The following is a 13,388-nucleotide window of genomic DNA, read 5'->3' on the forward strand; positions in this document are numbered from 1 at the left end:
AGAAAGGTAAATGCGACAAGCATTAACGGCTGAGTAGATGCTGAACTATGGGAACTTAGGAATAGTTAGGATTTCACTGTAGGATGAATATGTTTGTGAAATAAGTAGAAGCTTGTAGTTGAATATAGAATGTTGCAACATGTGATTGTTTGGTCAGTAGTACCTTTTAGGCTACGTCCACACCAGACCAGATAAATCCGTGGCCAAAGATTTTCCTCTTCATTTTGACCCTCCGTCCACACTGAATCAGCGTTTTCCACCCCTGAAAATGGAGCTTTTCTAAAATACCCTTCAGAGTGCATAAATTTGAAAACGCCGCTTGGGCAAGTGTAGAGTGGATAGGGTAACCAGAAAGTTCTAAAAACACTGTCATGACGTGCCGGAACAGATGGCAGCATTTCATTGTTTTCCTGAACGTAACCCCTGCACAACCTAACAATTTCAGAACAGACAGCAACAAGACTGAAGCCAGAAGAATTAGAAGTGTACTCACCAAATACTTTGACCCATGACTTACTGAATAAATAAGTATACTCACTTTGCCCTGTCCTTATATGAAGGTGGTTTATCTATTTATGTAAGTACTTCTCTGACAATAGAGGTGTAACAGCCTAATGTAACATTGTATAGAAATACAAGATAACACTGATGTAGATATGTTTTATACATTTAACAGAGTGTTTTATTAATGCTACAGAATTGGTCAGTTTTTCAATGTTCGTCGTCAGCCGGGTCATACTGTCCGTGACCTCCGTCGGTTGCCTCCATATGCTCTAGTATCTTTTTTTTAGTTTTAAGTCCTCCTACACGAGAACCAACAGCTGTCCGTCTTTTAACCATTTCGTTTTAACTTTTTCTAGTCTGTAACTGCACAAACGTGCACATTCACAGTGAGATTCAACACCAAACATGTTGCTTGTTTTCTGTAGATGTGTCTTCTACATTGGTGGAGCCAGGTGAAAATTAGGAGGTACTTTTGTAGAGCACCTATAGTTGCACATCCAGTTAATTCTCCCACATCAACATGTTTTGCTGTGGAGAGGCTAAACACAAATTGGAAGCAAAAAAATCTCACTTTCTGCTTGGGTATATTACATTAATTTCAACAGACCTAGCTGCTCTAATCTCTCCTCTTAATTCAACTGCACAGTTACAGGCAACATCTTGGTGAATCTATCCTGCAGCCTGTCCAGAGCTTCCATATTTTGCATACAGTGTGGTGACTAGAACTCAGTAATGGAGCTGAGATCTGGACTAAATTCTATAAAGTTGGGATGTTCTTGTATTCAGTGTTTCAACTAAATAAGCCAGTACTAGACTCAATTGTACACCTAAAATGCATTAATTCCATCTGCTATTTCACATTCCATTTCATTAATACATTGATATAATTCTGTAACCTAAGCCTACCATCTCCCCAAACTGTCAACAACTCCACCAATCTTCTCATCATTTGCAAACTTGTTGACTGTGCTGCCTACATCTAGATCCAATCATTCACACATATTACAAACACCAAGGTCCCAACATTAATTCCTGTTGACATCCTATCACGAAGATAATTCTCTGCCCTCCCCCTCTGTCTTCTGTTGCCAAGCCAGTTTTGAATCCAATTTGCCAATCTTCCTGAATCAAATGGGCCCTAGTCTTTAGACAAGTCTCCCATATGGCCTTGTTGGAGACCTTTGAGTGAAACCGAGAAGATGGACAAAATTGAGAATTAGAATCCTTACAATTTCAGTTTAAGTGAATTATGAAAGCAAAGTGTACAGACAGGCTCAAACCAACTTCAGTGATTTTTTTGTATTGTGAAGCAGTAATTTCTACATTGGATTTTCTGTTGTCAAGTTAGTAATGTGGCTTCAATATTTTAGGAGCATCTGTTACAGATGTGCTCTCATTTAGTTCTCTGGATACTACTGAATCTTCTATAAAATAGTAAAGAAGCTGTTGGCCAAAAGTTTACAACCCAAACCATTGTAATGTGGAGAGGAGCTGGTCCTCAACATTAGGGCTTCCCCTTTATTATGTCCATTGCAGGATGTGCATGTCTAGGACCAATTGAAGATAAAAATACTTAAATTATTAATTTATATTCCCTATATCCAAATTAAGAGTTCTTAACATATATATTCTCTGACTTATTTCTTTACAACTTTTGATTTGCAGTATCTTCAAATAACACTATGTTTAATCTACTCACTTCGAAATGAATTTAGTAGATACTGCGATTAGTTCTGCAGCAGTACTAATGAAAATAAACTCTTATTTCTACAGATCTATTTTTAAATCTGTTCATTCAGTTCTTATTATATTTTTCCTGAAACATAACTGGCTTTCAGAAATTCCTACTTTATTTGATCACCTGTGGCTTGATAAATTATGTGCAAATATTCTCTTTATTTTCACATACCATGCAAGGACTTTAAAATATAACTTGGGTAGATATTGTTGTTCAGATTTGGGGAAGCATTATATTATTGGGTATTATAATCTTAGTGAATGAATATATGAAGGTTCTAACATTCAGCAATTTAAGCATAAAGATGCAGTGGACTTAACTTTTGAAGCCTGTTCTGCTATTCATTTAGGTTAAAGTTAATTAATGATTTGCCTCCGTTTTGCATTATATTGATCGAAAGATAATTATGGATCTGCCTGAAATATTAACTTGAGCATTGTTCACAATCTTACAACAAGGTCTAGATTTGTGTAAAGATATTTGAAGTTGTAAGTCATCTGGATATAAGTAAATAATGTGCTGCTTGATTAGTCATTTCCACACTTGTAGAAATAGTTTCTCTGCATCTCCCTTAGAAGACAACATTATCTCTTTAAACAGCTAAATTTGAAAGTTCTCGATCAATCTGAAACCTGTGAAATAATACCAAGCTTATGTAGTATGTTTTAAAATTAAAATTTAATTAGACAAAGAATGTTCCTCTCCCAGTAAACGGTATTAGAATATATCAAAATTATCATAGTTTTCTCAGCAGGTCCAGATATGCAGTTCCAATTGACTATGATCAGTTTTCCTTTTCCAAATACAGGTGACACCTGAATTGTGGCCATTTGGGTAATAGAAATTTTCCCTTACAGAATTTGTATATCATTACTCAGAATTGAGGTTCAAAATAAAATTCACTCAAACAATTTGTGGGAAATCTGTAAATAAACTCGTTAATTTTTTTTCCAACTCTGATTCCTTGGCACATTGGCAGATGCCGCAGCTTCAGATTACAGAAATCATGATACAGACTTTTAGCGAAGATGAAATAATATTTCAGTTGTTGTGATTCTAGGTCTTACACCACACTTGTGGGTCACTCAAGGGTTCACTGGGGCCAAAGCTCAAGCTCCCAGAACAGACCTCAGGAGCAATGGAGCCGAAACAGAATATCTACAGTTATCCAGCCATTGAGACAAAGCACTGCAGAAGTGGTAGATCTTACTGTGGATGAAGATGGTAAGTATGTTTTGGTTCTGCACTTGGGTAAAGAACATAGTTCATAATAAATTTGTGATGCAAAACCATTAATTGATTTCATGAATTTCTGTGCAAATAGATGAAAGGATAAGTTGACTTTTAAATTAGTTGTGATTGTCAATGTCCCAACCTTGAATTGGTTTTACTGTCACTCAGTATCAAGTTTTCTTTTTACAATCTGGAATTTAAATATGGCTGTAGTGTTTAGCTGTTTCCTGATTATAATCTGAACCAAGCAGCCATAACATTTTAAATCTATTTTTCCATGGTTACTGAGAGCAATTAGATTCATCCTCAAAAAGAAGTTACTTTAATTTTTTACCTATCTTAATTTTTTATCATTAGGACAAGGAAATCAATTTTAAGAGTCTAGGCAATAAGTGATATACTTGGCAGGTCTGCTTTGTAACTTCGGATGTTTTTGGCCCGTTTCGCTCAGCAGCACATAGCATGGAAGTTGCTCTGAACTTGTTAATTCGAGCTTCAAGTTGTTCTAAATTTACACTTGATGAGGCATCCTGAAACATTAACATTTATTTTATTAATCCACACACAGTAGATTAATAATAAAAAAGCTAAATAGGTAATGCTTTACCTATAAACTAGTATCAGTTAGATGGAGTTGGAAGTTGTAGGTTCATAATTCATAACTAAATTTTAGTAAATAATTACAGTTGCTGCTCCAATCACTATGGACACGATATTTTCAAATGAAAAGGTACTACTGCTTTTTTGGATGTTAAGCTCAAGCCATGACTTACACAATAACATGTATGATAAATGTTAAAAGTGGTTGAACAATAGTTTATAATGTTTAGGCCATTATTCTTGTAGTGTTCTCATGCAGGTGTAGAAAGTCTGAACTAAACACCGAGTTAAACCGTCGTCAATGAAGGCAAGATCACAGTAAGATTAACCGTTTACTGTTCACTCTTCCACATTAACGTTTGGTGAAAACTGTTGATAAAACAATATATAAAGTATCTGTTTATTTCTTGGCATCACATTTACATCATAAATACTTGTAAAAGTAAAGCTACAACAAACTATGTTACATTAAAGTACAACATACAGTCAGACTCTACCTACGCCATCAACAACTTTAAATACACTTCAACACAAACTTTCCAGCAACGCTTTCATTAGCACAAGAAAATAAACTTTATCATCTGTCATTACTTTTAACAGAAACAGCATTAAAATTTTTACTTCAACATATCGATTGTCATATGAACTTATGGCGTTGCTTCTATGATGTTTCTTAGTGCATAGAATAGAAAATCTCTCATGCTGATCCTGCATACTCAAGCTCCCATCTTCCCATTTCTCCAAACCGGTATTTACCCACAAGATACGGGGAAAATGGGTGTGACATCATCACCTGCCGCAATACATCACAGATAATGAATTTACCTTCAACAACTGCAACGTAGTTATCAACCTTATCTTTAACTAGAAAATAGTTACAAACGAATTACTAAAGCGAAAATGTAATAAAACTAAATAAATGCCTTAAGGGCAGCACAATTCTTCAATTCCATTCAAGAATACAGCATATCCAGTTTGTTGTGAGACTTTCCTGTGCATAAACATGGCAGTTATTTGAGAAAGTCACAGTTTAATGAATGTTCGCTGAGTATGTGAAAAGGCAATATGTAACAACAAATTAAGTAAATACATTGCATTTTATTTTTATGAACCTCTATTTTGAAATTCTGAAGTATAATTTATTATTTAAATAAGATAGCATTCTATATTAAAATTGACATTGTTCCATTTGTTTGAGAGAAACGTCAACTCTTTAAAAGATATCCTCAGTGCTTTTAACATCACTGAAGGTTGAATATGGATTTTTGTTGTAAATATGGAAATTTGAAAGATTACTTGTATTAGATCAATTTTCGTTTGTCAGCTAACTTTAAAGTGCTAATGGAGTCTTTATTTCTTCGACATGGTATGATTGAGTTTGGAAGGAAAACATAAGAAAAGTTAGCTTTTAGTTACATAAAAATCTCAGACAGGCATAAACTTATAAAACCTTTATCCAAGTCATTTTGCTAAATTTATTACATTGGTCAGAATACTAATCCAGAATGTTATTCAACAAAACATTGACTTTAAGCTTTGTGATGCGATGCAAAGTTTATGAAAGTTCTAGAGTGTATTTTCACATTTGACTGTTGTGCAGTTTCATAGAGTATTGAAGTTGTAATTCTTCAGGCTGTTTGAATTAGAGTGATGTCGGATTGTTTTTATAGTATAAGAGTTTTCTTTATTAGTTCTGTGACAACAGAGAATGGTGAATTATTTACATTCTGTGAGCCTTGCATCTTCATTTCATTTGGTAAGAATTCTTAAAGCCTAATGATTGACCTCAGATTTATCAGAGAAGCAAAGAATAAATCCTTTGGGGAACAAGCATCTTTTTCACCAATCAAAAAAGCAGGATGGATTTATATTTTATTCAGATTAGTCTACATAGAGTTTTAACTTAATAAATTTAATATTTCCCCAGTGTTTTATCAATTAAAATCTGGTTCTTTTTTCACACGTGGAATAGTTCCTGAAAAGGGTATGGCATTCCCCTTTCAGTAGTGTACTTTTAAATCAACTTAATGATCTATATACTTTATAATCTTGGGAAGAACATGGCAGATATAACTCAAGGTATGGCACCTTTAAACGAACAAAGGTTCATGCCATGACCGGAAGTAATACAGGAGGGTGGGGTGTCACCAAGCCGGGCTGAAATGCAGAAGGGATGAGGCCCCCTCTACCCAGCATCTTTGTTAGAAAATTTGCTGTTGCTGGAGAACAGAATTAAAGACCTGAGGGCAAGATTGCTATATTGGAGGGAAATGAGAGATTGTTGTGTTCTATGCTTGAACTTGTGCTGGCTTATTCCTAGCACGCCAAGTATGGCAATCAGATCTGAAGGCTTCTTGATTCATAAAAAGGACTGAACTGCAGCTTTGGAACAGGCAAAAGGTGGAGGCTTATGTTTCATGATAAACTCGGTGGTGCTCCAATGTGGCAGTTTTGTCAAACTCATGTTCCCCCAACCTTAAACACCTAACGGTCAAATGCCATACATTCTATCTACTTAGTGAGATCTCCTCCATATTCCTAACCACAGTTTGCATCCCACCAGTGGCTGACTATAATCAAATGCTTGAGATACTGCTTGATGCTGTCTCTAAGCAAGAAGTAGTCCATCCCAATGCAATTCATATCATGGTCAGGGACTTCAAGCAGGCTTGTTTGAAGAAAACCCTACCCAATTACCATCAGCATAGAGTGGTGCTAGAAAGTTTAAGAACCCTGTAGAATTTTCTCTATTTCTGCATAAGTATGACCGAAAATGTGATCAGATCTTCATGTAAGTCCTAAAACTAGATAAAAGAAAACACAATTAAATAAATAACACAAAAACATTATATTTGTTCATTTATTTTTTGAGAAAAATGATCCAATATTCCATGTATTTGTTGGAAAAAGTATGTGAACCTCTGGTTAATGCCTTGTATAAAAGATATTTGGAGTCAGGTGTTCTACTCAATGAGATGAGATTGAAGGTGCAGGTTGTAGAAGAGCCCTGCCCTATATATATATAAAAAAGACACACAAAGGTTACTGACAGAGACTGTTTTTCTCAAGAAAGATCTGTTTATGTGCACCATGCCTCGATCAAAACAACTTCCAGAGCACCTTAGAAGATGAATTGTAGAGGTGCATCAGGCTGAAAAAGGCTACAAAAGCATTTCTAAAGACCTGAGTGTTACTCAGTCCACAGTAAGAGAAATTGGTTGCAAATGGAGGAAATTCAGTACTGTCGCTATTCTCCCTAGGAATGGGCATCCTGCAAAGATCACACCGAGCACAACATGCAATGCTGAAGGAGGTGAAAAAGAATCCAAGGGTAACAGCAAAAGACCTGCAGAAATCTCTACAAGAAAAACACTGAACAAGAATGGTGTTCATGGAAGGAAATCACGGTTCTCCAAAATAAAACATTGCTGCAAGTTTCAAGTTTACAAAAGACCACCTGGATGTTCTACAATGCTTCTGGGACAATGTTCTGTGGACAGATGAGACAAAAGTTGAACTTTATGGCAATGTGGATTTTTGCTATGTTTGGGTGAAAAGGGGCAATGCGCACCAACACCAAAACCTCATATCAACTGTGAAGCATGATGGAAGGAGCTTTGCTCCCTCAGGGCCTGGACAGCTGAGGGAACAATATATTCAAAATATCAAGACATTTTGCAGGAGAATGTCAGGTGGTAGTCCGTCACCTGAAGCTAAATAGAAGTTGGATAATGCATCAAGGCAGTGATTGGAAAGACGAGAGTAAGTTAACAATAGAATGGTTTACAAAAAAGAAAATATGTGTTTTGAAATGGCCTAGTCAAAGTCCTAACCTTAAAATGTGTGAAAGGACCTGAAGCAAACAGTTCAAGGAAGCCCACCAACATTCCAGAGTTGAAGCAGTTTTGTAAGAAGGAATGGCCTAAAGTTCCTCCAAGCTGAAGTGCAGAACTGATCAACAGTTACCGGAAATGTTTGGTTGAAGTTATTGCTGAACAAGGGGGTTACACCAGTTACTGAAAGCCAAGGTTCACATACTTTTTCCAGCAAATACATATAATATTGTATCATTTTTCTCAATAAATAAACAAACAAACAATGTTTATTGTGTTATTTATTTAGCTGGGTTCCCTTTATTTAGTTTCAGGACTCGTATGAAGATCTTGATCACATTTTAGGTCATATTTATGCAGAAGTAAAGAAAATTCTGCATAGTTCACAAATTTTCTAGCACCACTGCAGAACTTGTAGCACCAGAGATCGCAACACACTTGGCCACTGTTATACTAAGGTAAGGAATACCACCACTCCATGCCCAGACTGCATTGCAGTAAATCTGAACACTTGGCTGTCCTTCTGTCTGCATAGAGGCAGAGGCTAAAGAGTAAACCTCTAGAGAGATTAGGACAACAAAGAGTTGGTCGTGGGAGGCAGAGGAGCAGCTATGGGATTGCTTTCAGTTGGTAGATTGGGCCATGTTGAAGGACTCATCTGTGGATCTGAATAAATGCACCATGGTTGTCAAGACATTATTAAAACAGTTGTAGATGAGTGTGTCCCCACAAAATCATTCAGCGCCTTCCCCAATCAGAAACCCTGTTGACCCATGAGATCTGCAATCTGCTGAGGGTCTGATCAGAGGTTTTCAAGTCTGGTGACCAAGGAAGTTACAGGTGGTCCACATATGATCTCCGGAAAGCCAGCTCATGGGCAACATGGCAATTCAGACTAAACTTGAATCAATGAACAATGCTCAACAGTTGTAGCAGGGCTTGAATGATACCACCTCTTGTAAATTTAAATCAAGCAACCCAGGTGACAACAAGTCTTCATTTTCAGATGAACTCAGTGCCTTCTATGCTTCCTCTGACTATCAAAACATGGAGGAATTATAACAAACTCCCACAGCCCCCAATGATCCTGTGATTTCAGTCTCTGATGCCGACATGCAAACAACCTTCTGGAGGTTGAACCCACGAAAAACATCCACTCCAGATGGGTTACTAAAGACCTGTTCTTCAACAAGCTGAAATGTTCACTGAGATCATTAGCCTTTCACTTCAGTAGTCTGAGGTACCCACCTTCTTCAAACAGCCTTTAATAATAACAATACCTAAGAAGAACATGGTAACCTGCCTCAATAACTACCATCCAGCAGCACTTGCATCCTCAGTGATGAAGTGTTTTGAGATTGGTGATGAAACATCTCCTTGCTGAGAAGCGACTTGGATCCACTGCAGTTTGCCAATCGGAGGAAGAGGTCTACAGTGGATGTTGTATCATTGGCTTTTCACTCAACCCTGGACAGCAAAGATGCTCTTTATCAATTACAACTATCAATACCATCAGCCCCTCAAAACTAATCAATAAGCTTCAAGGCCTTAGCAGCAATACCTTCTTGGGCAATTGGATCCTCAATTTTCTCACAGTTTGGATTGGTAAATCTCCACAATTTCCATCAGCCTGGTGCAGCACAAAACTGTGTGCTTAGCCCTTTGTTCTACTCAATTTACAGTTATGGCTGTGTGGCTAAGCACTGCTCCAATATCATTATTCCAGCTTGCTGATGACTTCACTGTCATCGGCAGAATCAAAGGTGGTGAAGAATCAGCATATTGGTGGGAGATTGAAATCTGACTGTGATTATTGACTTCAGGAGGAGGGAACCATGGATCCAAGAGTCAGTCATCATCAGAGGATCAGAAGGGGAGAGGGTCAGTCACAAAGTGTTATTATTTCAGAGGGCCTTCCCTGGGCCCAGCAGTTAAGTGCAATTATGATGAAGGCACAGCAGTGCCTCTACCTCCTTAGAAATTTGCCAAGGTTTGGCTTGACATCTGAAACTTTGAAAGGCTTCTATAGACATATAGTGGACGGCATACTGACTGGCTGCATCACAGCCTGGTATGGAAACATTAATACCCTTGAATGGAAAATCCCACAAAAAGTAGTGCATATGTCCCAGTCCTTCATGGATAAAACCCTTCCCACCACTGAGCACGTCTACACAAAGCATTATTGCAGAAAAGCAGCATCCATCATTAGAGACCCCCACCACTCAGATGCTGCTGCCATCAGGAAGAAGGTGCAGGAGCTTCAGTACTCACACCACCTGGTCCAGTAACAGTTATTAGCCCCTCAGCCATCAGGCTCTTGGACCAAACATGATAGCATCACTCAGTTTCACTTGCCCCATCATTGAAATGTTCCCACAACCTATGGACTCACTTTCAAGGACTCTTCACTTCATTCTCGATATTTATTGCTATTATTTCTTTATTTTAGTATTTGCACAAGTTTGTTGTCTTTTGTACACTGTTTGAATGCCCAAGTTGGTGCGGTCTTTCATTGATTCTACTATGGGCTTATTGTGTATGCCTACAAGAAAGTGAACTTAGGGTTGTGTATGGTGACATATATGTACTTTGGTAATACATTTACTTTGAACTTTAAACAATGAAGTCAGATTAGTGAAAATTTCAGCAATCTCTGAACTATTCTCCGTCCTTAATAGTTGACCTTCTATGTTCGTCACTATGCAATTGATTATCAAACATCAAAGAAAAGCTGTCCACCATCAACCAGTGAGTTCATTTTGTTGGAGAAGGATATTTGTCTCCAGTCTACTCTCACTTGCCCAACCTGGAAGCAGTGATGATACCAGGAACTGTTAAAGAATCTGGACACAAATCAGATGTATTATCAGGTGTTTAGTTTTCTGGTATTGCTAAAGATTAAAAGCAGAAGAATTATGTAAAGAATTCCTTGTTTGAGTCTGATCAGAATGTGACAAATGCAGTGTTCATTAAATTAACTTTTTTAACCTATTTCACCAAAGTATTGTTGCAGCAGTAATCCTTGTGACTAACACACAGTTTTAAGCTTGTTTGTTGCGTGGTATTAATCAAAAGGGACATTTCACCAAAATTGTTTGTCAGTGGCAGCCACATTACTGTACAAGTTCCATCAGTATGGTTAAGGAGCAGGAAGTTAACATTTCGAATTTTTACCTTTTTTGTTTTATCTCTGCAACCCTGCTCTCCACCTATTATGTGGTATTTTGATCATTACTCATTTGTGTTTTGCTTCTATAAGTGGAGAATTTAATGAAACTTCAGTTGTTCAATAGGCAGCGTATGATCAAATGCTTAAATCAGCTATAGAACATATGTGTCTTAATATTAATTTTGAATACTTGTTGATCTGATTATGATGTGAAGGTACAAACTGCTTTTAAAATTCTTTGGTATTATTTTGATTATAAATTTTAACTCTCTACCTTTTATTTTCTACTTTTCATTAAATATATTCTGCTCCAGTTTTGGGGACAGTTAATTGGAATACAGTACTGCTACAAGGTGCCATATCTATTAATCTGGTTTTTGAAAAGGTTGCATATAATGGCAAAGACACAGACAGCTGTGGTGAGACGATTGGTTAAATCATCAGTCAAGCTTGGTGACCACAGAACAACAGTCAGTGGCTGCAAACAGTTGTAGATACATGATTTCCTTGTAAGCTCACACAGCATTTTTTGAGAGAAATTACTTTGTTTTACACAAAGAATTTATTGCACATTATATCCTCTACTTATTAAATAGACTAACTACTAAACTGACTGCTGAGAGCCATGTGCTGTTCTCTAGTTCCAGCCTTTGGCTGGCAGCGATCATATACAGTATGCTCCTGCTCTATGAATGTGTTTGCTTATTATTAAGATTGAAATTTGACCACTTTCTCAACCTTGTGTCTATTCTTCACATTTAAAAACATAATGGAAGTTTGATATTTGTTTGTACTTTGATCACAGAACCCACAGTGGTGCCAACAACCTCTGCTACTAGGTCACAACCTGTTGCTAATGTACCTACCTCGGGCCAGGTCCTAAATACAACTTCCGGTCCCTCTACTGCTCAGCCTGCCTCTGTGACACAGTCTTCAGGAGCTCCTGCAGCAGGTACTTCGGCAGGAGGTACATACATAAGTTTTTTTTTCCTGAAGTAATTTGGTCAAACTACATATTCTGAAGAAGATATCCCAATACTTTGCTAACACATGCAACTTTAGATGTCTCGTGTTTGAATTACACTACTTTGCAGAATTTAGTTTGTAGTTAGTTGTTAAGTCTCTTTTATGAGATGCTCAGTAATAAATACTTTAGTAGCCTAACAACAAATCGCTTGCCTGTAAAATGGAAAGAGAATTGTTCTCCAAATAAATAAAGGGAGGGGGGAAGAGAGATACTGAAAGGAAAATGAGTATTGAAAAATGTAACAGTGGAGTCTTTCCTAAGTTGGGTGATGTAAGATATATGACTTGGAGTGTAAATATTGGGTCTTGTTGAGATTGAAATACTTCATACCTAATAAAAAAAAAAGCCACAATATATTATCACTTATTCTGGCATGAAGTCTGTTAGCGAGTTGTGTAAGTCCTTTTATCTCCAGACAGTTCAAGTTTATGGGGAAATACCTCTGGTGTAGAATATGTGGACATCAATAAATACCAAGTGTTATTTGATGAGATAACAAACAATCTACCCAGAATATTAACTAATGATTTGCAAAACCATTAATATTATAATAATGAATGCTGAGGTTGGAGAGGCAAGCACAGCCGTTAGTATTGAAGTAGGGCACTTTTTTATATATATGATGTAGGAGTGTTGAATGCAAACATTAAATATCAAAAATACAAGTATTTTGACTTTCTAATGACATTTTTCATTTTGATCAATGTGCTACTGCAGCCAAAACATGATAAATTATTTAGACAGTTAGGCAGGTCCCATACAGTTTTCTGTACTGAGGGACAGCTACAGATTTTACCTCATCAAGTATATTTAAAATACAGAAAAGTTTTCACATAGCAGTAGAATTAAGGGTTATGAGGAAAAGGCAAGTGGGCCATGGCCAGATCAGTCATGATCTTAATGAATGGCATAGCAGGCTCTGAGGGTCAAATGACTACTGCTGCACCTATTTCTTATATTATTTCTGTAAAATTCTACCAGACCAATGTATCCTTGATTGACAAAAGGAATAAGTAATACTTGGATATCCACCACAGTTTGCAAGGAGTCCCAGATCTCTGAAACAGTTTTGAGGGAGGAGTTAAGGAAAGGAGTTTTGAGGAAACTTTTGAAAATGAGTATTTCATATGAAGTAGGGAGAGCAAGTATGGCAAACAGTGCTAGATTTTCTACATGGAGTGCATCAGGGTAGACATGCACACTGGCAACATCTGTTGCAAAACAAGAAGATACAAATTTGATTGAAAGAGAATTGCAGTGTAAACCAGTTACCTGGGAAAT

The 13,388-nt window shown here is 37.0% G+C and overlaps 1 protein-coding gene across 3 annotated transcripts in view; it reads left to right on the top strand.

The window, feature by feature from the left end:
* Positions 1-13,388, top strand: part of rnf111 (ring finger protein 111) — a 145,189-nt gene that overhangs the window by 102,890 nt on the left and 28,911 nt on the right. For 2 of the 3 annotated variants that reach the window (XM_059952568.1, XM_059952570.1), the window contains exons 4-5: positions 3,303-3,466; positions 11,886-12,047. In XM_059952568.1, the coding sequence (XP_059808551.1) occupies positions 3,303-3,466; positions 11,886-12,047 (326 nt within the window). The remainder of the gene's footprint in view (positions 1-3,302; positions 3,467-11,885; positions 12,048-13,388) is intronic. The other variant, XM_059952569.1, reaches the window with a different exon arrangement.

Source organism: Hypanus sabinus, chromosome 28 (genome assembly GCF_030144855.1).
Source record: "Hypanus sabinus isolate sHypSab1 chromosome 28, sHypSab1.hap1, whole genome shotgun sequence".
NCBI lineage: Eukaryota > Metazoa > Chordata > Chondrichthyes > Myliobatiformes > Dasyatidae > Hypanus > Hypanus sabinus.